The sequence below is a fragment of the Megalopta genalis genome, chromosome 8, assembly GCF_051020955.1.
Source record: "Megalopta genalis isolate 19385.01 chromosome 8, iyMegGena1_principal, whole genome shotgun sequence".
NCBI lineage: Eukaryota > Metazoa > Arthropoda > Insecta > Hymenoptera > Halictidae > Megalopta > Megalopta genalis.
The window spans coordinates 21,523,316-21,545,600 of record NC_135020.1 but is presented as its reverse complement, the minus strand read 5'-3'; the positions used below and the strand labels follow the sequence as shown (position 1 = coordinate 21,545,600).

Genomic DNA, 22,285 nt, shown 5'->3' with positions numbered 1-22,285 from the left:
CGACGCAATATTTTTTATAAGTTGTTCGTATAAATTATTATTTGCTTGGGTTTCGAGAGTTTCGAGTCGCAAATATGACAAAAAATATGACACAAGTTTCGAGACCTTTTCGAGGGGTTTCGAGGTTTCAAATGTTCCATTTCCCGGAATTAAGAATCTTGATGTAGTATTTTCAACTTATTAAAATTATTTAAGAAAAATGAGAGACAGCGAAAGGTCGAAATAGATACAGTCTTTCTGACGTTGTAAAGCAACACATATTAGTTATTTTTAGGTCTTGGTAGGTTTAGTGTTAATGTTCTCAATTGATAATACAACTAATTACATTTGTATTATTTGTTGATTTAATGGCTTGCCGATTTGGATACATTTACCGATAATATTTATATTTAGTAACTGAATTTATGTGGTCGCTTATTCATTTTGACTTTATTGTAATCTGTCTAGGTTTCTGTCTCGTGTATAGAACGCACAAAAGTGTTGGTCTACTTTCACACTAATGAAATTATTGTTATACAAAAATTATTTACTCATCATTTTACTCTTTATATATTTAATATATCTTTGTATATTATTTACTCTTATATTTGCTCTTATTATTTATTCTTAATACCTAGTATGGTACCCTTGAGATGAAATTATGGCTTCTAGATGGCTGGGCATTGATTTTACTAACTTTTCTGTAAAGATTGGTGGTATTTTTAGTCGCTCCTCTACAAATGGTTGTATTAATTCAGAACGATTTTTTGGTGGTAATTGCCGAATATTTTATTTTATGACATATTCAATAGATATGTAATATGTTGTATTGGGTTACTTGTGTGGCTCGACTCTGCCTTTTTTCAAGGGGACACGCATCCGAGCTCCATTCATATTGTATTTAGAAAGCTGTCGAACTTTCTGACCCATTTCCCTGACAGTACCGTAACAATATCAATGAAATTTAACATTAAACGTGCCGCCACTGGCCAACATTTCATATTTCTCATTTTATGACTACTGAGATAATAAAGCAAACTTCATTTGGAAATCATTAAATACGTATTTCTTTATTCAGACACACATTATTATACAAATTATGAAACATTGAAATAAATACAATGTTAGAATTTTTAGTGTTAGACTATTCGCTGACAGTTCGAAATTAATTCAAAATCAATTCTTTTCGCAAATATCAGTCACGTAGAAAAATGTTCGGCGGCCCTTTGACATGAAATAACTTTTTCAAAATTTGACTAATCGACGTGAATATTTTTAGATGTTAGAAGGACCAGTTTATACTAGACAATGTTTAAACAAATTTTTGAGATGTTAAAATTTCCAGATTTCTTATAATTATCGAACAGTTTTTTCGTAGCTGAGATCTGTAAAAAAGTTGCAAAACTATCATGCTTTTATATTATTTATTATTCTTTATACTTTTATTATACTTTTTAATGAAATATTCTTATTTTTCGCAATTGAAGATCGGATTTGCTTTGTCAGTAGTGATGAAAATTATTAATTCGAAGGCAAAAATTTAGATTAATCAGAAATTCACTACCTAAACGAATGGCTGTATTAACAATATGTAAAAAGATAAAAAAACCTCTGTGATAAATTCGTGAACACTATCGCAGAACTATTACGGTTTAAAGGTGTAAATAATGGGATAGTTAATGAAAAAATAGCACGTATTCCACACGCACCTAGCACATGATTATTATTGTGTCAAATCACTTCTATTTATTTTAGGTCAATGGTACTCATTATGCTTGTAGTAGCACAGAGAGTTCGCATTCTATAATAATCCGTAGAAAAAGATTCTCTGGAAATTTTGAGGTAAATCTAAGTATAGTAATAATATTTTAGGTGCTATGCAGTCAGAGCCAAGCAGTGACGTATCGGCGATCTACGTGGCGAAGTATAATCGTTTCGTAGACACAATCCTTGGGAGAATCAATAAAATTTTGCGCAGCAATTACGATCCGGTGACAGTAAAGCTTTCGAACGCGAATACCAAATCGAAACTGAACAAACAAAAGACGAAAAGCAAACTAAAAAAGAAGACCGGCAAGACAGAAGCGAAGATAACCACTAACTCCGTTGTGGTCTCTACGAATGAAAAAATGAGCGAAACTCCACTTGATAATGCGCAGGTATTACACTTAAACCTCTACCTTAAATCTCTACCTAATAAGTGATATTTTGACTTTGATATGAGACTACTAAATATATAGAGGATGCTCCATAATTATATTAACACTCGGAAAGGGGTGGTTCCTGAGGTCATTTGAAGTAACTTTTTCCTTAGCGCAAATACAATCCGCGGCTTTGTTTACGAGTTATTAACGAAATACAGTGACCAATGAGAGGCAAGCTCGCGTAGCGCTAGGCGGCCGAGCCAATCAGCGGAACTGGGCTTCGACCGCTCGTTGGCTCGGCCGCCTCGCGTCAGCCGAGCTCTCATTGGTCACTGTTTTTCGTTAATAACTCGTATTCAAAGCCGCGGATTGCCTTTTCGCTAAGGAAAAAGTTACTTCAAATGACCTCAGGAATCACCACTTCCCGGGTGTTAACATAATTATGGGGCACTTTGTATACTTGCAGATACATTGGTGTATAGTGACTAACGAAAATATTCTCATCTTTTAAATCGGAATCATCTTTTTTAAATTGCATCAAATGATTTAAATCTTTTTGAGACGTTAGAGGAATATATAGAAACATTTTCTCAAGAATTGTAATTAAAAGTATTTGTCACATTTCTTTTTCTCTTTTTGTCATTCCAAGCAATTATCTAGTGAACTAGTTCCTCTAGTCAATCACATCTCAAAATTATTCAAATCATTTGGTTCAATTCTAAAACGGTTATTTAGCTTCAATAGGTATCCGAACTAAAATTTGATCCAAGGTTAACATTTTAAAAATTTCAAAATTCTAAGAATATATTTGCATCTTCCATTTCGGATTTGACGTAAAATAATTGCTGTGTTGTATAATATATGATTATTATGCATGAAGAAGTATTTGAATTAACTAAGCTATATTGACTTTTTAAATAATTTGTTTATTTTTATATTAATTCTGTACTAATCGGTTAAAATCATTTCTAGAAAATAATAGTATCGTCAGGAAATATAACTGCGTCTGCGGCAAATGCGGAGAAAGATGTATCAACAGTTACCACATCTGAAATTGCAAGCAGATCGACCGTAGAAACTGCCACAAAATTCCCAAGCAGAAAAATCTCTTCTTCCAACGCAAAGAAAACTAATAAAAATCGCACCACAACAAAAAATAAGACGAAAGCTCAATCTACAACAAATAAAACTAAGGTAATTACATATTTCTTTTCATTTAAAAATTTGGCAGTTTAAATTGTGAAGTAAATTTAAAAGTTCAGTAGTAACGACATTCTTTAACATTATAAGTTCTCAATATGAATATTCTCGTAATTCTTAATAGGAATATCTAGCTCTTTTTGACAATACAAATTAATAATGTTATTTGCAAATGTTTTACTGGAATGTTACCAATTGAAATATTTTAATCACTCTATAGTTTATATATAATAGTTACGTATTTTTAAGAAATATTTCTTGCGAATTTTTATTCTTGCATTTAAATACTACGATGAATGTAATACCTCTTTCATAACTGCAACTCTGCAGTCCCGAAGTTGCGCCAGTTATGAAGAAAATATTATGTATGATTTGTTTAAACTGAATTTTTTTGAACATGAAAGATATGTATATAAACAAATTCACAAGTCAGTAGAATAATCTGCAACATTACCTTTCAGGCGAAGAAGAACAAGCCAAAAGCTCGAGCTACGCTTTACGGACTCGCGAGCCTTCAGAGGTCGGGCGATGTTTCAGTGAACATGATGAGCGACCACACCATGATTAAAACGAAGTTCACCCTGGGACCTCTAATCCTAAAAGTCGAGAAGGAATTCGGCCGAGCCGCGAAGAAAGAATTGAGAAGTGCAACTGCAACCACCGCTGAAATGTCCGGAAAGTTGAGTCTTCGAGTTCTTCACGGTGGTGCCGCAACCTTAAACTCTATTCGAGTTCTACAGCCAAAACAGGTACGCGCGTGACACGATTTATCTTCGATTTTTTCCAATCTTATATACAAATATTTATTTCCTACCTTGTTCGCGGACGTGACCTACTATTACGCAAATCGTTAATTTTAATTGACATTTAGTGTGTTTATTGCGAACTTTTTAAAGGATTCGGATATGCCGTTATAAAATGGGAGGTCAAAATTGGGATAAGGTCGACATGAGATATTTGATGCATGCTTTAACAGTGGAACTAGTGTCACAAGTGCTGTACAGGGTGTCCCAAAATTATTGTACAAACGGGAAATGAGGGGTTCCTAAAGTTATTTGAAGTAACTTTTTCCTTATCGAAAATGCAATCCGCGGCTTCGTTTACGAGTTATTAACGAAAAACGGTGACCAATGAGAGGCGAGTCGGCCGAGCCAATGAGCGGAACTGGGCTCTCATTAGTCACTGTTTTTCGTTAATAACTCGTAAACGAGGCCACGGATTGCATTTTCGCTAAAGAAAAAGTTGCTTCAAATGACCTCAGGAACCCCACATTTCTCGCTTGTACAATAATTTTGAGACATCCTGTATATTGCGTTTTGGATATCAAAAAGTCTCAGCATTGATTCAAAAAATTTAAAAACGGTGATTTCGATTTTTACGGCGGTTGAAAATTCGGGAGACCCATTGAATTTAACAACGATCTACTGTTGGGTGAAATACGTTTTACAACAAATTGTCAGTGAAGATGAGAAATCGATTCTATTTATCAATTCGCATGAAAAGACAATGGTTAACACCAGGAAAGCTGGTTTTCAGCGGTGTCGAAACAATATTACTTACGAGTACCCGTGATATTTACCCAGTCGATTTCTATGATTGAAATGCCGGATTACACTACACCTGCGTATTTTGATACAGGTTCGAGTGGAGAGCGCCGACGACCACGACAGAACGCGTGAATTCGTGTGGAAGAGATCGTCGCATATTGCTCACTTGGTATCAGAGAAACTGTCGTCGGCCACGAAATCGATGCTTCGACCTCCGCCAGTTGCAGTGGTCGCCGCCTAAGTTTCTATCCTCGCTGCAGTTGGTCTTAGTGAAACCATCCAATAGTACCATAAAAATCAACTAACTTGACCGGATTCTGCATAGTTCACTTTTATGGTACTACACACCGGGAGTAATCTCGTCTCGATAGATTCGGACGCGTAAAATTCACAGAAATTTTACATTTCACTTAGAGAGGTTCCTTATGGTAGTTGGGATATTTATTTATTCGCTAATGTACCAGTGAATTATCCTTCCGCGTCTGAAACTTCGATCGACTATCGAAATACTCAAGCGTATACGTAACAAATTCATTTTTAATTGTCCTTGAAAAGCACAACGTTATTTATTGTAATTATTCGTTCAGCATATATCTAGCGCCTATGTACGATATTTTGCTCGATATCTTGCTATGGAAACTGAATGAAGAGATCTGCCATCTTATTAGGTTGAATTATGTGTAAATTGCAAATATTTATACAAACACAAATTTCTATTAATTTATATAAAGGCTCTATTTTAGTTCATTTTATATAGTCAAATACGTAACGAACGCACAAAATTAATAATTTACAATTACATAGACAACGAAAGTCAGAATGAAACGTTTGTGATACTTGCTACAAAATCAACTAATTGTAAGGGAAAAGTGAAACAATAACTTTATTATATCTGTTAATCGATTTACGATTGAATACGTATTTGATATTATATAATGTATAAAAATTGCAGTCCGATTAGGAGGAGTAAATTTATGTTGGAGCTACGATAAAAGCTATATTGGAATCGATCAGAGCTATGATAAAAGCTGCGAAAGATTTCTTTCTTTGGTTTGTTTGTAATAGAGCTAGGCGAATAGCCTAATTTCAGACATTTGAATATGTGATTCTAGAGAAGAATTGTTATTATCTTCAAGTTCAGCAATATGGTATATTGAGAAAAATGCATATATTGCTCTGCTCGTTGCTGCAACGTAAACACTCCTATAATACAACAACAATTCAATTCTCATCGACGCTCTTATTATTTATCGTAACTCCAATATAAACAGAACCTGACTTATATCCCTGTCGAGACATTAATTGATTAAAGATAATCAACAGTTAATACTTATTTGCAACTTACTTTGGTTGAAGGCAAGAAATAAATATTATCATCTGGCAAGTGAAAGATGAACGTTCGACAGACTAATTAACTTAATAATATTTTAAGTGATCAGTACGGGGATATAAGTGAGTTACGAATTTCTGCTTTCATTTTAGACCAACGCTACTTTATCCTTTAATCTAATTATTTATTTATTTATTTATTTATGATAGTTTAACTAAACCTAAGACCGATTCTCATGTGAAACTATTTCCTATTACATTCCCACATACGTACAATCATACCCCAGTTGAGCTTACATTTAAGGAGTCGAAGGACAGAAAAGAATCAAACTTTTGTACCATTGTTCCATTATTGCAATGTATAATTACTTTTACATGTATCATTAAATTATATTAAAAATATTAGATTAAATGTATTCTCAGAAACGGGATTCCAAAAGTTTTTATCATTTATAAAAATAGTACACAATAGAGATCGTTTCGGCGGTGTGCTCTGCATGAAATGTTACACGTTTGACGGATACGAAGCTCGGAGAAATGGCGGTGACGCGTAACGTTGCGGTTGTTTGCACTACTTGAACAAAGATTAGCGGTACAGTAATTTAAGTAATGATAGAGGTAAAGAGAAAAACGCTACCTAAGGCTATCTAGTACAGCTAGATCTATTTAGTATTGAATACCCAACAGTACCCAAGCCAACAAACCCATTCAAGCCTTTGATTAGCTAGAATGACTTGTAGCTACACAGTATTTTCTCCGTGATAGTTACGGTAGAGGTACTACATTTTTGCGGTATAATTAGAGAAGGATAGCAATTGAAAAAGGAAAACAGTAATTCTTATGTTTGTTTTTTCGTTAATGAAACTTGTGAACACGAAATAATTGCGATCATAATTACTCGCGTAATAAGCAATAAGTTGCGTAAAATAAAAAACAAATTTTTTTTAAATTCTGTAGCAATTCAGTCAATATTAAGTGTGAGATCATAAGTTCTGAGACATACGAACGAAGATACGAACGAGATAATTAAACAAATTGAAACAGAAGTGAAAATAATAATAAAAAATGACGAAAACGTAATAACTTAACATGAGTTTAACCAACGTTGAATTTATACAGGGTGTTCCACAATTATTTTAACAGCCGAAAATGAGGGGTAGCTGAGGTCATTTGAAGTAACTTTTTCCTTTGCGAAAATGCAATCTGTGACTTTATTTAGGAGTTATTAACGGAAAACACTGACCAATGAGAGGTGACGGCGCGAAGTTCGAGAGTCCGCAGCACGAGGCTTTGACAGAAGGTCGGGACGGACTCGAGCCGCGTTCGAAGTATTGAACAAGTCACGAAGCGTGAACTTTCCGGATTTTTTTTATTACGTAAAAGTGATATTTTTAAGAAAAACGCTGTTCACCTCTACTTTAGAATGTCTGAAGAATATATACTAATTTTCCGGACCCGAAATAATATGTAGTTTAACCGTGACAGCCGTTTTAATTTTCTGGTGTGCACGACACCTCATGTGTAGCATATGAAATTTTTATGCAAGGTGTACAGTGAAGGTTAACAAAGTTCGTAAATGATATTTTAATTTAGATAATTCCGTGTCCGAACAGAATTCAATGAATGACTTGCAAAGCTGATTTAATAATAAATAATTGCATTAAGGAACGTAAAGGATTTGTTTATTAGATAAATATGGAAAATATTATCAATAAGAAACTCACCCATTCAGTTGAGGATGCATTTGCTGGCTGGAATTGTGGCTCACGATGTCGAAGGGCCCAGAACTCATACAATATACAGCTAATCTTTCACTGTGCACTGTCACGAAACACTGATCACTTAATTAATCACTGATAATCCGAAACACTTGTGGATATTACGAAAAATGACTGAGACGCGTTCGTGGATAATCGTTTATTCGACGCGTTCGTTCGGCAATCGACGTTTCACTGCCTAAAAATCCAGGCTTCGACCGTGGTGGGTCCTTGTCGTTCGTCGTTCGGCTGTCCGAGGAAATGACACCCGATACCATTTTCTTTATCACCTCGGCATATCTTGTTTATTTCATATGGCGGTACCCTGCGTTTCGAAGTATCGGGTGTCATTTCCTCGGACGACCGAACGACGAACAACAAGGGCCCATGGTCGAGGCCTGGATTTTTCGGCAGTGAAACGTCGACACTCGACCGAACGCGTCATTTTTCGTAATATCCACAAATGTTTCGGATTATCGGTGATTAATTAAGTGATCAGTGTTTGGTGACAGTGCAGTGAAAGATCAGCTATACGTTGTACGAGGTCAGTACCCTTCGACATCGTGAGCCACAATTCCAGCCAGCAAATGCATCCTCAACTAAATGGGTGAGTTTCTTATTGATAATATTTCTTCATATTTCTCTAATAAACAAATCCTTTACGTCCCTTAACGTGATTATTTATTATTAAATCAGCTTTGCAAATCATTCGTTGAATTCTGTTCAGACACGGAATTATTTAAATTAAAATATCATTTATGAACTTTGTGTTAATCTTCACTGTACACCTTGCATACAAATTTCATATGGTACACATGAGGTGTCGTGCACACCAGAAAATTAAAACGGCTGTCACGGTTAAACTACATATTATTTCGGGTCCGAAAAATTAGTATATATTCTTCAGACATTCTAAAGTAGAGGTGAACAGCGTTTTTCTTAAAAATATCACTTTTACGTAATAAAAAAAATCCGGAAAGTTCACGCTTCGTGACTTGTTCAATACTTCGAATGCGGCTCGAGTCCGTCCCGACCTTCCGTCAAAGCCTCGTGCTGCGGACTCTCGAACTTCGCGCCGTCACCTCTCATTGGCCAGTGTTATACGCACCTACTTGCAAAAGTATATAAATTTTCATTTTGTTCAAAAATTGTTCAATATATTTGTTACAAATTTATATTCTACTTCGCAATATCAAAAAATTTTTGATTAGCAGCTATTAGCTCAATATTATTCTTTACACAAAAAACATTATAATATGTAATATTTTTTGAACCGAAGATGATATCAATTGCCCAGGTCCCGCCGCAAGAAAATGTTTAAAAAGGGACATACACTTTTAGAGAAATCTCCAAAAGTGGCCTTACTTGATATCCAAAAGGCAGCGCCTTGGTCATACCACTTCAGCTAGAGGACTCTCCAAGGCCAAAGCCAAGACTAGCTGACACTCCCATACCGACTAGGATTGATGATCGAACCCCCACCAATGGCTCTACTCCGTGATCGAGAAAAATTGCTAAATTATTTATTTCCCGGTAACCATTTATAACAATTTCATTTGTTAGCGATGTTGTTAAGCTCCCCCTCGGTTATTTCATTAAATAATTTGTTATTAAAAATAAGTAAAGAAACTCGTGATATCGAGTAATTTTTAAAGCATAAATGTGTCCATAATTTGTTACCTCTCATCTGTTTTACAATCTAACGTTCAAACAAAGATAACTAACATAATTCGAAGTACAGATAAATTGTTGACGCCCGAATATTTTGAATTTTTTTGGTAAATAACGTTTATTGATCCCTTTTGAATTTGTAAAGATGCTAATAATTGTTAATTTTAATTCACTTCTGCTTTATTCTGCAATCTAAAACTCGAATATACATTTCATCATATTAATTTTTTAGAAAATGTTTCTATATCAAGGGAAAAATGAAGTCCACACTTCATCTTTCATTATTATACTTATGACTCATTGTCAATAATTTTAACTGGCATTTACTCGAAGACTTATAGGTACTGCTAGATGATCATAACTACCTCAGTCACGGTTAAAAATAGTGCGGAAAGTTACCAGAAACATTAACGCACAAAGTTGATTTGAAACGTTATTTAAACAGACATTTAAAATTAAACAGCATCCCGCGCTTTGTGTTTGTGTCTCGACGATTATTTTCTGTTCTGACAGGTACCTAGCGGGCCGCTATTTTTATATTTGAAATTTACTGTGAAACTTAACCTCTTAAACAGTTTTGACAGTACACAAATGTAAACGTTTCAAAATGTTTCAATTAGTTAATTTGTACAGGTCCCTATACTAATTAATTATTATATTATAGACCTTTTAAAGTTGGAAATAAAAGAAATTAACAAATTTCTTGTAATGTGTATTAAAATATGAAATAAAATATGTTAGGGTTTCTTTAATCTTAATGACAAGTATAACTGCTCTTGTTAAATTATATTTGAGATTGACTAGGTGACTCCACCGTATTAAAATATTCTAATATTTATTTATGAAAATAATGCGTTTTTTATTATCTACAGGTGATGTACATCTAATCATTACACACAGTCAGTGTACACATAATCATTTCACTTATTACGATGTCAATAAATATATTATTGTTTTACAGTTTTAACTACATGTGTTATAATTGCATCAACACAATTATTTAATATGGCTGCAGAAAGCACAAATGTATGTAAGAATTTATCTGATTCTTGCACCAATTTCACAAAAGCATTTCATGCAGTGAGTATGGATATATTTACAAATTTACTTTGAAATATAGTTTTTTCAAGAAATATATATAAAAAATATTTGCGTAATTTTAGGAATTATCACTTACCAGTGATGGAAATATTGTTACTTCTCCATTAAGTTTGCATATGATCTTGTCTTTGCTTTCTGATGGTGCAAAAAATGAAACGTTAAGCGAATTATCGTCTGCTCTTCATCATCATGACAAAAATTCCATAAAAGAAGGCTATACATCTCTAATAACTAATTTAAATGTGAGACAGTTACTATTTAATTTAAAACACAATTTAGGATGTGATAAAGTTTGATTTATACATTTACTAGGAACTGAACAGTACTAAATTATATATTGCCAATGCAATATATATTCAAGAAGGATTTGAATTGTTAGAAGAATTTTTGACAACAGGAAAAAGTATTTATAAATCTGTTATTTCAAAATTGGATTTTAAACATAACAAAGATGCAGCAGAAAAAATTAACACATGGGTTGAACAAGCAACAAATCATAAAATTTCTGATCTTGTGTCTTCAGGTAAATTATTAAAATATAAACAAATAATGTATTAGATTATTAATTCATATTTTTCGTAGATGATTTTAATGAACATGTGAAGTTGATATTAGTAAATGCAATCTATTTTAATGGTATGTGGTTACATAAATTTAATGTTAGACAGACACAAAAAAAAACATTTTATGTGACAAAAAGTAAACAAAAGATGGTAGCAACAATGTTCAATAAATCTAGTTACAGTCATGGTGAAATACCAACATTGGATGCAAAATTTATTGAAATTCCATATATGGTATGTTCAAACATATAATTACTTTGGATCAAGCGTTCAAAAAATATTTTACAGAATGAAGATATCGTAATGACCATAATATTACCCAATGAAGTGGATGGACTTTCAAATTTACAAAACAATTTTACATGGGAAGTTCTTGAAAAAGCATCTAGAACAAATGTTGACATTGAATTGTATCTTCCAAAATTTAAAATAGAATTTATGGTGGATTTAGAAGATATTTTACGCAAAGTATTGATACTACATTTTTATGCATTAGATTATGATGAATTCTATACTTTAATGAATTCTAAATATTTTAGCTCGGCTTAAACAAAATGTTTCAAGATAATGCAGATTTTGGGTATATTTCAAGTGTACCTTTAAAAGTTAGCAAATGTATACATAAAGCTATGATAGAAGTAAATGAAGAAGGTACAGAAGCTGCAGCTGCAACAGGTATGTTTAAACTTAGTAGAATTAAATAAGTTCTGTAAATATTTTGTATCTGAATTATTTTAGCTGCGCAAATAAGACTTCGAAGGATGATATATACGCCAGAACAGTTTTTGGTTGATCGACCATTTATGTTTATAATTGAACATAAACCATATAACATACCACTCTTTATTGGAAGTGTAAAAGATATTGAATCTGTGTCTGAAAAAGATGAACTATAAATTATTGTTTATAAATAGAGCCTATATTTATAGCTTAAACTAATAGTTGATGTGCATATACACTTTTTGTTATACATTCCATGTATTATTTAAAAAATAAATCTACCTTTTCTTATTTTACAAGTATTTGAATTCATTCTTTCGAAAGAGTGGTGGTAGATAACGTGACACGTTGGCCCTCGTTGTTTTGCACCGTGGTAGTGGAGTGGGAGGCATAACAACACAGGCTTCCTGCATCTTGACCGTTTGTGGAATTTTCACTCAAGGCCAATGTGTCCAATGGTGTCAGGGATTTTGCTCGGACTCTGCTCTAAGCGGCGAAGAGGAGATCTCACAAATAGGATTGGACAATTCCAATGGATTGCCAATGAAAGTCCATTGACATCATCCAATCCCGTTTGTGATGGATAATTCTTCCATTGGTCTGGCCACAAATCGTCAACCAATCAGAACGAAGATAATTTTGCTGCGACCTTCTCAGTGTAACGCTACACACCTCCGAATTACGAGATCTTGTAGGTTAACTGTGTTTAATAGAGTTATCTTTATAAGATCATGTTTATGGTCGTCTGACAGCTTGAGCTGAAGTATTGTACAGTCACGAGAATAGTTCATAGTGCTCTTTTATATAATTTAAAGAAATTAAAGTAATGATATTATTTAAACGAATATAACGAGTATTCAAAATGTCAGGCGAAACTGATGTTTTCGATGGGAACGAGGCGCAATTGCCACAAGATCTTGGAGATGATGTTGTTCAAGAAGTTTTAAAGACTGGCACTGATTTACGCCAATATTCCAGACAAATTGAAAAAGAATTAAAGGAAGTAGAAAATAAATCTATTCAGGACTATATTAAGGAAAGCGAAAATATAGCAAGTCTTCATAATCAAATTGCTGCGTGTGATAATATTTTAGAGGTTAGAATATTATTGTTACAAAACGATGATCATTCTACTTATAAACATTGACAAACATTTGTAGTTGTATTTGATATATTATATACATATTCAAACGTCAATATAAAAGTATATTTTTTTCCAGAAAATGGAATTAATGTTAAAAAGTTTTCAATCAGACTTGGGAAGTATAAGTTCAGAGATACTTTCTCTTCAACGTAAATCAGTAGCAATGAGTCAACAATTATCCAATAGACAAACAATTAGAGGTCCTCTTAGTCAATTTATTGAGGACATGACAGTATCGGAGGCTCTGATTGCGTAAGAATGAATTCCTTGACATACTTTGATATTTTATTTTGATAGTTGTTAATTTATCAAACATAAATTTATTCAATTTTATGTTTTTAGAGGAATTATGGATTCTCCAGTAACAGAAAAGGAATTTTTAACTCAGTTGCAAACACTAAATCATAAAATACACTTTGTGAAAGAACAAACTTTTAAAGAAGCTAAATCTTGTTTAGATGTAAAAGATATTTTAGAGAAACTAAAAGTAAAAGCAATGGCGAAGATTAGAACATATCTGCTAGAACAGATTTACAAATTCAGAAAACCAATGACAAATTATCAAGTGCCGCAGAATAATATGTTGAAGTATAAATTTTTCTTCGAATTTATTTTAGCAAATGAAAGGAATGTGGCAGAAGAAATTTGTGGTGAATATGTTACCACGATGAGTAAAATATATTATTCTTATTTCAAATCATATTCTTCGAGGTTAATGAAATTGCAGGTAATGTAAAAATATGAAGAGTTTTTTATGTTCATAATAAATTATATTCATTTAAGGTTTATTAAATTGTATAGTTTGAGGAAAGAGCATCTAAAGATGATCTAATGGGAGTAGAAGATACAATAGGAAGGGGAATTTTTCATAAGACTCCATTGAAACATAGGGGTACTGTGTTTTCTATAGGAAATAGAGGTGATGTTTTAACTTCGCAATTAGAAGCACCTATTATTGTGCCTCATACTGCATCGAAAACAAGAGTAAGTAACTGTTAAATAAACAAGTAGATAATAAAAGTTTAATTAATGTATTTTATATTCACAGTATCACTATGAAGCCTTATTTAGAAGTGAGCAATATGCTCTTGTAGATAATGCCTGTAGAGAGTATCTATTTTTAACACAATTTTTCAAAGTTCGTGATGCACAAGCAATGGATATATTTAATCAGGTAAAATATTATAAATGCTGTATATTTAATTCTTAGAATGATAATAAAAATAAGTACCACAAATGTATACATAAAATGTAGGTGATGGGGAAGACGCTGAATTTGATGGTGAAGAACTTGCAGTCTTTTGTGGATGATTGCTATGATACCATTGCTCTATTTCTCTGCTTACATTTAGTAATGCGATATCAACTAACTTGTCATAAAAGAGCAGTGCCAGCTTTAGATAATTATTGGGATAATATGACTTCAGTGATTTGGCCTAGGTAAACATATTTGTATAATAAATTAAATAAGAAATATGTAATTTAATTTTTCACTTGATATGTATATTTTAGATTTGAGTGTGTTTTTCAAATGAATATTCAAAGCATAAAAGATTGTGACCCACTGAAACTCAATAAAGAAACTGGTCCTCATTATGTATGTATACGACACCATGTTTAAAAAAAGATATAAGAGTTGGACAAAATTATTACATTCTTTTACAGATTACACGAAGATATGCCGAATTTAGTGCTGCAATGATCAGTATAGTTGTAGGCTTTCCTTGTGATGGTGCAATACAATTACTAGCAGAGTTAAGGGAAGCTGTTCAATGTTTTCTACTAAGGATGGCAACTATTTTTCCTAATAGAATTGAACAATTAGTTTTTCTCATTAATAATTACGATTTAGTTCTTGGTGTACTAATGGTAAGATATTTATAATTCATTCATGAAGTGTTACATTTTGTTTTATATGAACTATAATTACAGAATGATTCATTTATATTTTTTTAGGGACGAACTGGTGACCATACCACTAAAGAAGCAGAGAGTTTTCGAGAACAATTAAATGCACGTTCTGCAGAATATGTTGAAGAAGTTTTAACTCCATATTTTGGTGGCATAATACAATTAGTCAAGGAATCAGAAATGTTGATAGAAAAAGGTCAGGGTGATGATTTGAAAAGACAAGAAGGGAAAGCATTAGCTCTTGTGCAATCCTTTACAAATAATTGGAAGCGGGCATTGGAAGAAATTAATCGTGAAGTATTAAAATCATTTCCTAGTCTTGTGTTAGGTACAGCGCTGGTACAACATGCTATGACACAATTAGTGCAATATTACAATAGACTTCACAAAATTCTTCCACCAAATGCACGAACACAATTGACAAATATTCATCATATAAAGGTCGAAATCAAGAAATATAAAACAAATTTTTAGATTTTTAAAGATTTTAAATCATTCGTGTGGTACGAATCTAAAAATTCAATTGAATCTTTTTAAAAATATTTTACATATTATATATTTAAAATTGCCTCTCAAAGAAATTGAAGATAATTTTATATGGAAAATGAAATTGTCTAACTTATAAATGTGCTATTTAAAAAGATATATTCACAATATGGTATTTGTTGATAATTAAACATGAAACATGAAATATGTTTATCATAGTATGCGAGATCTTTTACATTTCGTTATTTTAATGTCATTAATTTATTTCTATTTTATTTATTTGTTTATTAAGTTGATATTATATGAGTTTCTTTTTAAAGTATTACAAGAAGAGAGTAGATATATATTTTTACACATTCTGTAATTTTATACATTTCTTCTTCAAGAGGAACATAAACAGTAACTATTGCACGAATTAATAGTATTGTATTATTTCATTTGTTAACTCCATTTTATGTAGTGTAATACTTGAAATTATATTTGAAAACAATCGAGATTAATTTCAATTAAAATCCACTGCTTCCCTACATCTCCTGTTCGTCTATAATGTATTGGACAAGTGATGAGAACTCTTCTTTTGCTCGATCGAATTGTACCTGCCACAATTCCTAAAGGTTTTAAGTCATTGCATAAAAGGAAGGATCTTGTTCAAAAAGCTGCACAATTTATCTCTTTTCGGAACAAGCGAACTGCGGATAGTAAGGAGAACCGTTTCGGATGGTTACCACGTGGTTTCCTCTTGACTTAATATGACTAAACAGAACAGGTGTAAAGACTTCAAAACAGAATGAAATACTTATGTTCTTAAATATGATTTTATAAGCTCTTCATACAATACTGCAATAATTATGCGTCTGTGAAATGTCAAAGTATAAAAGCATAAAACAAAGTAAACTATTCTAAACTTTATTGCATATCAAAAGGGATTCAATTTTTCACTCTGACAAATATTCCGTTAGGAGAAAGAACAGATCAGCGAAGTTTAACTAATTTTATGACCACGACATCTTCAGCGTACAAAATTTTTAGTGAAATGAGAGACATTGGATGTGCAAACATGTATACTGGTTCTGCTGTTGATATTCATGAATCAATTTTAAAATTGTCTCCATTGCCAGATGTAGTAAAAAGGCGATCAGGATGAAGGAGAAGGAAAGCAGATAAGAGTTAAATTCTTACTTCACGGTTTCACAAAGAGAGTGAAATCGAAAAATATAAACCAAGAAACACTTTGAGTGCCAAAAATGAGCTCACGAATGAACTCACTTGTATCGATATACCTGAATGCTTTGATGATTACACATGTGGTCGTTGCAAATCATTTAAAAATTGTATGAACAAATACATGTACAAATACTATGTAAATAGTAATACAAAAGGAAGCAACGACTTATGAAAAACATTCTGTACATTTATTTATAAAATAATACACATTCCAATAATACTACTCATGGTATTGCATTATTACTCTATAGAATAATAATTCATTTTTCGCATTTGCGTAGTCGGAAGCACACAAACGAGTATACTTCTACGTTGCACAAGTTACAATTTAACCGAAGAAAGAATATTTACCAGTTAATAATCATTTTACAAGAAATTTTAATTGGTGTTTCATAAAGCTTGCTCTTAATAGCAGTCGTTTATTCTTAATAAGAGAAAGTGGTATTAGACATTCTTCTTGGAAAATGATTTTTTCTTCGGCTAACTATAGTACTTTTACTATAAACACCACATAAAATGTCCCATTATCCTTTCCTCGTTTAATTTAGCTACATCTATGGCAAATCGAGTTTGTTAGTTATTGAACTTGTCGTAGAAACTTCTTTCATTTATGAATACATGAATCATTTGGAAAAACTATAACTTCTATATATGAAGTACTAAATAATTTTCAGTTATAATATAAATACGAAGGAAAGCGAATAATTTGAATTTTTCCTACCAATTTCATACTAATTTAGAGCGCGACATCATAGTGTTCGTATTGCTTCATACAAAAATAAAATTCTTGATATAAATATGAAGAAAAATGAGAACTTAACATTTCATCATTTTTCTAATATGTATTTATAATAATCTTAACTTACTACTAAGAAATTTTAAACTATAATTTACAAGTTTACATTTAATCGTTTTCGAAGGCCCGCTGTTTTATTTGTTTTATTTTTCCATATATTTAGTTTGTTGCATAAGTATCGAAGTTTCTTATCTACATTGTTAGTTTACATGTTGCTCAATAATATCCGGACACTTCAATTTTCAAGAAATGTAATTTCATGGTTTCCACACTCTGACATGATTTTCCCGCATTGCTATACGGGTTTTGCTCCTAAAATGAATACTTTTGTAGATTATATTTACTTTTTGCAAATCAAAAGTTGTTAGATCGAGTAAGCTTAAACATATCTTTTACAAGTTTGTCAGCTAATTTTATAATTTCGTTTATTTCTAAATAGAATATTTACATTCTATCGAAATTGGTACAATATTAAGTCCATTTTATATTCATGTTATGTATGTGACACCTTGAAAATACTATGTTAAAAATATCTTGATTAAGGGCCTTTAATCAAATTGGTCAATTCGTGAAGTCCAAGCTACCAAGTATGTTCGGATGTCTACAGTGTAGAACATGAAGTATTCGTACATTTAAAAATATTAGAATTTTTACAATAATACGGACATAAGAAACTTGTTTTTAAGATCATTGTATGTTCTAGACCTAGACTTTTTGCCGACATATGGAGTCATAAACCTTTATAAATAAATAAATCGTTAATCATGTTTAAACTTTGAAGCGAGTAGAAAGGAACATACAATGAGCTGAAAATTGACAATAGTCTACTGTTAATACCTTTTCCACAAAACTATAACTGAGTATGGTTACGATCATTTATAATTTTATTTATCAATTTTTGTCAACATATTTTTTAAGGTACCCCTTATGAAACATGTGAGAACTTAAGTTAATTGTCAGAAACTAAATAGCCATATAACAATACTTATACGTCTGTAAATGGACCCGAGCCCCGTCATCAGAGTGTTCAAAAAGATGTAAAATTTTTATTTTTAAGATTTCTTGTGCTTTAACAGTAACATTTACGTAATTGTTTAAAAGAGACCAAAATGCCATAGGTACAAGATATTAGTGACCTCCAAAATGACCTTGCGAACTGTTCTTAGACATTATGGTTTGGAACTATACATATAAACTTTTCTTCATCGTTTCTCTTCTTATGAAAAACATCGGTACTTTTACTTTTATATTTTTATTGTACAGCGATATAAATATTTTTATCCCTTACTGTATGAGCAACAGGGTGGAAGATTCAATGCAAACATTTCGCATAAATGCGCGAACCGAAAAATTAAATCAAGTCGGAGATTAATATAGAGAGCTGAAGAAATACTTCGATTGGTCTGCGACTGATTGTAAGATAGTTTTCGAGTTTTCGAAGCACGGCGTCAAGCGGTTCCGCGCTTATAATACGCCGTCGATCGCGTGTAGAACTCCATTTGTTGCTGGAATATTATGTGTTACCACGTTTGCTTCATTCACCTTTACTCGACCTGCAACACGAAAAAATGCAATTATGTAACAAATATATGAACCTTGAGTACATAACCTTGACATAACCTCGGAACTCATTCCGAGTTATTTTTTAACATATTATTTTGGAACACCTTGTAGGGGAGATCGGCGTAGCTTGTAGCTTTGATTCCCAGGTTTGGGTGCGAGATTCCAGATTGGTAAAGTGGGAACAGGTTGTATGAGAGGCGACCTTCACTGCATCGCCTCGTGCCCAGTGTTCACAGGGAAATAAGTTACGCAAAGAGTGGGGTTGGTGACGCATGCGCCGGGAGTTCCGCACAGCAACGTGGCGCCTCTATCGGGTGACTGCATTCGCGTCGCCCAAACTTGCCAGGTATAAAAATAAGGGTGCAAGGTATAATACAATACCTTTAGGTGCCACTCTGTAGATTGCCCCCTAGCCTGACACGCTGTACAATTGCTGTCGTGTGGCACTTTGGGGGGCAAAGCAAACCACAAAACTCCTTACACGGACGCGGAGTTAAGACTGGGTCTTCCGTACCCAGCCTAATGAACGATGAGCGAAGGCGGCGATTTACCCACGTTCGGACCCCTCGTAGGTGTTCCGTCGGGGGGTAGGTACTAAATTTCTTGTGTATGCCAGACCTGGCGAGGAAACATATCTGCGCCACCTCCGCGGTGGCCAGATTCGCAATAAATGCCACTCTGTAGATGCGCCCCGTCGCTGTGCAGGATTCCCGTTGCACGCGTTACTTACCCCACTCCTTGCGTGACTTATTTTACTGTGAACCTTGCTCGCGTGTAAAATTATACTGTTTCGCGTGCGTAAGTAAATTTCGTTCTAACCCTTCGTTTACAATGAATCAATTTACAATAGACATTACATTATTATGATGTGTACACGTTTTACTAATTTTATCGTTTGCAAAGATGAAATGTAAACATTCAAGCTTGGAGTGTATTGCGACAACCTGTTTTTTCAGAAGATGGGTCTTTCTGTCTGGTTTATACTGAACTATACCAGGATAGCTATAGCAGCTATATAGGGCAGCTATACATTTGTCACAAAATTATGGTTCTTCCAGGAAATAAGGCGTTCCTAAGGTTATTCCAAGTAACTTTTTCCTTAGCGAAAATGCAATCCGCGGCTTCGTTTACGAGTTATCAACGAAAAACACTGACCAATGAGAGGCGAGATCAGCTGGCGCGAGACGGCCGAGCCGATCAGCGTAATTAGGCTTCGTGCGCTCGTTGGCTGGGCCGCCTCGCGCCAGCCGAGCTCGCTTCTCATTAGTCACTGTTTTTCGTTAATAACTCGTAAACGAAGTTGCGGATTACATTTTCGTTAAGGAAAAAGTTACTTCAAATGACCTTAGCAATCCCTCATTTCCCGGAAGTACCATAATTTTGGGATACCCTATATATTGAACGATAAACAGCAAACTTATTGAAGATTTTATATCATTTGTTACACACGATGCGTGTATAATTGACTTAGAATTTGAGAACATTTGCATTTGAGAACAAAATTTTTAAATGATCTATTTTTGCATCTGTATCGATAGATTTTGTTCCCTACTTCCTTCTTTCATGTTACTGTTTTTTGTGCTATTTGTGTACTATTACGATAGTGTTGGTCACTTATGAACCACGTATCAATGTAACGACATAAGAATGAAAGTTACGGTGACTTGATTTCTATTTGCTACCGATAATTGCTAGCAATTTGAAACGTATCGGTAATAATGGTGTCAAATCTTGCGCGATTTCACGTGGCGTAGCATGAAAGGGAGCGTTAATTATCACTGCTTCACGAGCAAATGGGTTATTAGGACGCCGACTTTTCAAGACATGCGTGTTAATTGGTAGTTCTTACGGAAAGGAAACTCTTTATAATTGTTTCATGTATTCCTTTAAACTGATATAATTAAAAAATGTAACGAATCAATACCAGCGTTTAATTTACCTTGTGTCTCACTGTTCAGAATACACTATTATATAACAAAAAGAAGAGCATACTGAACACAAAACGTTCATTTCTCACAATCTTATCAAGATAACAACTCAAAAAATTCTTCAATAAATATTCTGTAGTTATTATGTCTAAATATACATACATATGTATTTAATGATCTTTTTTTTCAAGCAAAATGCACGTACAACATGTAAATACAAATATACACAATGCAAATATTTATGACATATTTCATGAAGTTTTTAATTTTGCTTCACCTCTATATGATATCTTTAAAAATGTGAAATTAATTTTTCTTAACAAATTCTTCATAATAGGTATCATGAGAACAAATTCAATAGGTTGCAAATAAGTAAAAAAATCAAGGAAGCAGTACTAATATGAAGAATTATTTTGATAAGACAATATCTCAGAAGTGAAAATATATGATATCCGACTTTCTTCTTTGCAACCAGAGATATTACCTCAGTGTTGCCAGATCGTGTACCTAATCAATATTTGAAGTAATCATAACATTTATGCATTATTAAGCGAACTAAAACTACGACCTTTGAGATAGAAGAAATGGAAGTAGAAAAATTTTTTGAGTATAATAATTTGTCCGTACATTGTATTAAGGAAAACATTGCAATTAATCTCCACGTATCTCTCATTGTGCATAAATAATTGTACTCACCTCCATTTTTGTGAATATGAACGGGCGATTGAGGACGGAGAGTATCTTTCTGCAAATAATACCTCATTCCCGCTGTGTATAGAGTAGATGGTAAAATGTGTCTCGTAATAATCGTCTTCGCCGCTTCCGGCCCGTCTTCTTCCGTCCATATCGGGCCTCCGTCTTTCGAGGTTGCTGCATCGAAAGCTGAGTCCGTTGGAGCGAAGATGGTAAATGTCTTCGGTCCTAGAGAAATATATAATATAATTAGTATCGACGAAACAAAATCATTTTATAATCGTACTTATACTAGTCTGGCGACTCTGTTAATGACGAAGAACTGACGGACAAGATATCAATAATAAGCCAATAATAAGGCTATACCGAGAGCTATAAAATGTAATGTTTAAATTTTCGTTAGAGGTTCAGATAAAAAAGTTAGAACACATTATTTTTTAGTTTTCTTTATCGTTCCAACCAATTGCAGTTTTTGCAAAAAAGTTTGTTGTATTGTTTAGTATAAACTAGTCCTTCTAACATCTCAAAA

At 33.1% G+C, this 22,285-nt stretch overlaps 4 protein-coding genes across 9 annotated transcripts in view; 3 read left to right on the top strand and 1 right to left on the bottom strand.

Moving 5' to 3' along the window:
• The window catches only part of LOC117225583 (uncharacterized), a 39,213-nt gene extending 32,583 nt beyond the window's left edge, over positions 1-6,630 (top strand). For all 4 annotated transcript variants that reach the window (XM_076524382.1, XM_076524381.1, XM_033479275.2 and 1 more), the window contains exons 4-7: positions 1,852-2,138; positions 3,096-3,317; positions 3,785-4,072; positions 4,962-6,630. In XM_076524382.1, coding sequence (XP_076380497.1) covers positions 1,852-2,138; positions 3,096-3,317; positions 3,785-4,072; positions 4,962-5,111 — 947 coding nt within the window. In that variant the 3' untranslated portion in view covers positions 5,112-6,630. The remainder of the gene's footprint in view (positions 1-1,851; positions 2,139-3,095; positions 3,318-3,784; positions 4,073-4,961) is intronic.
• A 3,342-nt stretch (positions 6,631-9,972) lies between these two features.
• Positions 9,973-12,310, top strand: LOC117225607 (antichymotrypsin-2). Of its 2 annotated transcripts, none has more exons than XM_033479294.2 (8): positions 9,973-10,499; positions 10,589-10,707; positions 10,791-10,970; positions 11,041-11,251; positions 11,311-11,525; positions 11,580-11,759; positions 11,831-11,966; positions 12,030-12,310. In XM_033479294.2, exons 1-8 carry the CDS (start codon positions 10,469-10,471, stop codon positions 12,185-12,187), a joined length of 1,230 nt encoding a protein of 409 aa, XP_033335185.1. In that variant the 5' UTR covers positions 9,973-10,468; the 3' UTR covers positions 12,188-12,310. The 2 variants fall into 2 exon arrangements, with proteins under 2 accessions (XP_033335185.1, XP_033335194.1); XM_033479303.2 differs by having other exon boundaries at positions 9,975-10,140.
• A 425-nt stretch (positions 12,311-12,735) lies between these two features.
• Positions 12,736-16,999, top strand: Vps52 (vacuolar protein sorting 52). Its single transcript, XM_033479250.2, has 9 exons — positions 12,736-13,107; positions 13,232-13,407; positions 13,498-13,882; positions 13,957-14,139; positions 14,204-14,329; positions 14,411-14,595; positions 14,668-14,752; positions 14,821-15,024; positions 15,112-16,999. The coding sequence occupies exons 1-9, from the start codon at positions 12,874-12,876 to the stop codon at positions 15,538-15,540; spliced, it is 2,007 nt and encodes a 668-aa protein (XP_033335141.1). The 5' UTR covers positions 12,736-12,873; the 3' UTR covers positions 15,541-16,999.
• LOC117225558 (uncharacterized) overlaps positions 16,943-22,285 on the bottom strand; it is a 54,914-nt gene continuing 49,571 nt past the window's right edge. For both annotated transcript variants that reach the window (XM_033479237.2, XM_033479227.2), the window contains exons 7-8: positions 21,760-21,984; positions 16,943-19,125 (exon numbers count right to left, since the gene is read on the bottom strand). In XM_033479237.2, the coding sequence (XP_033335128.2) occupies positions 19,037-19,125; positions 21,760-21,984 (314 nt within the window). In that variant the 3' untranslated portion in view covers positions 16,943-19,036. The remainder of the gene's footprint in view (positions 19,126-21,759; positions 21,985-22,285) is intronic.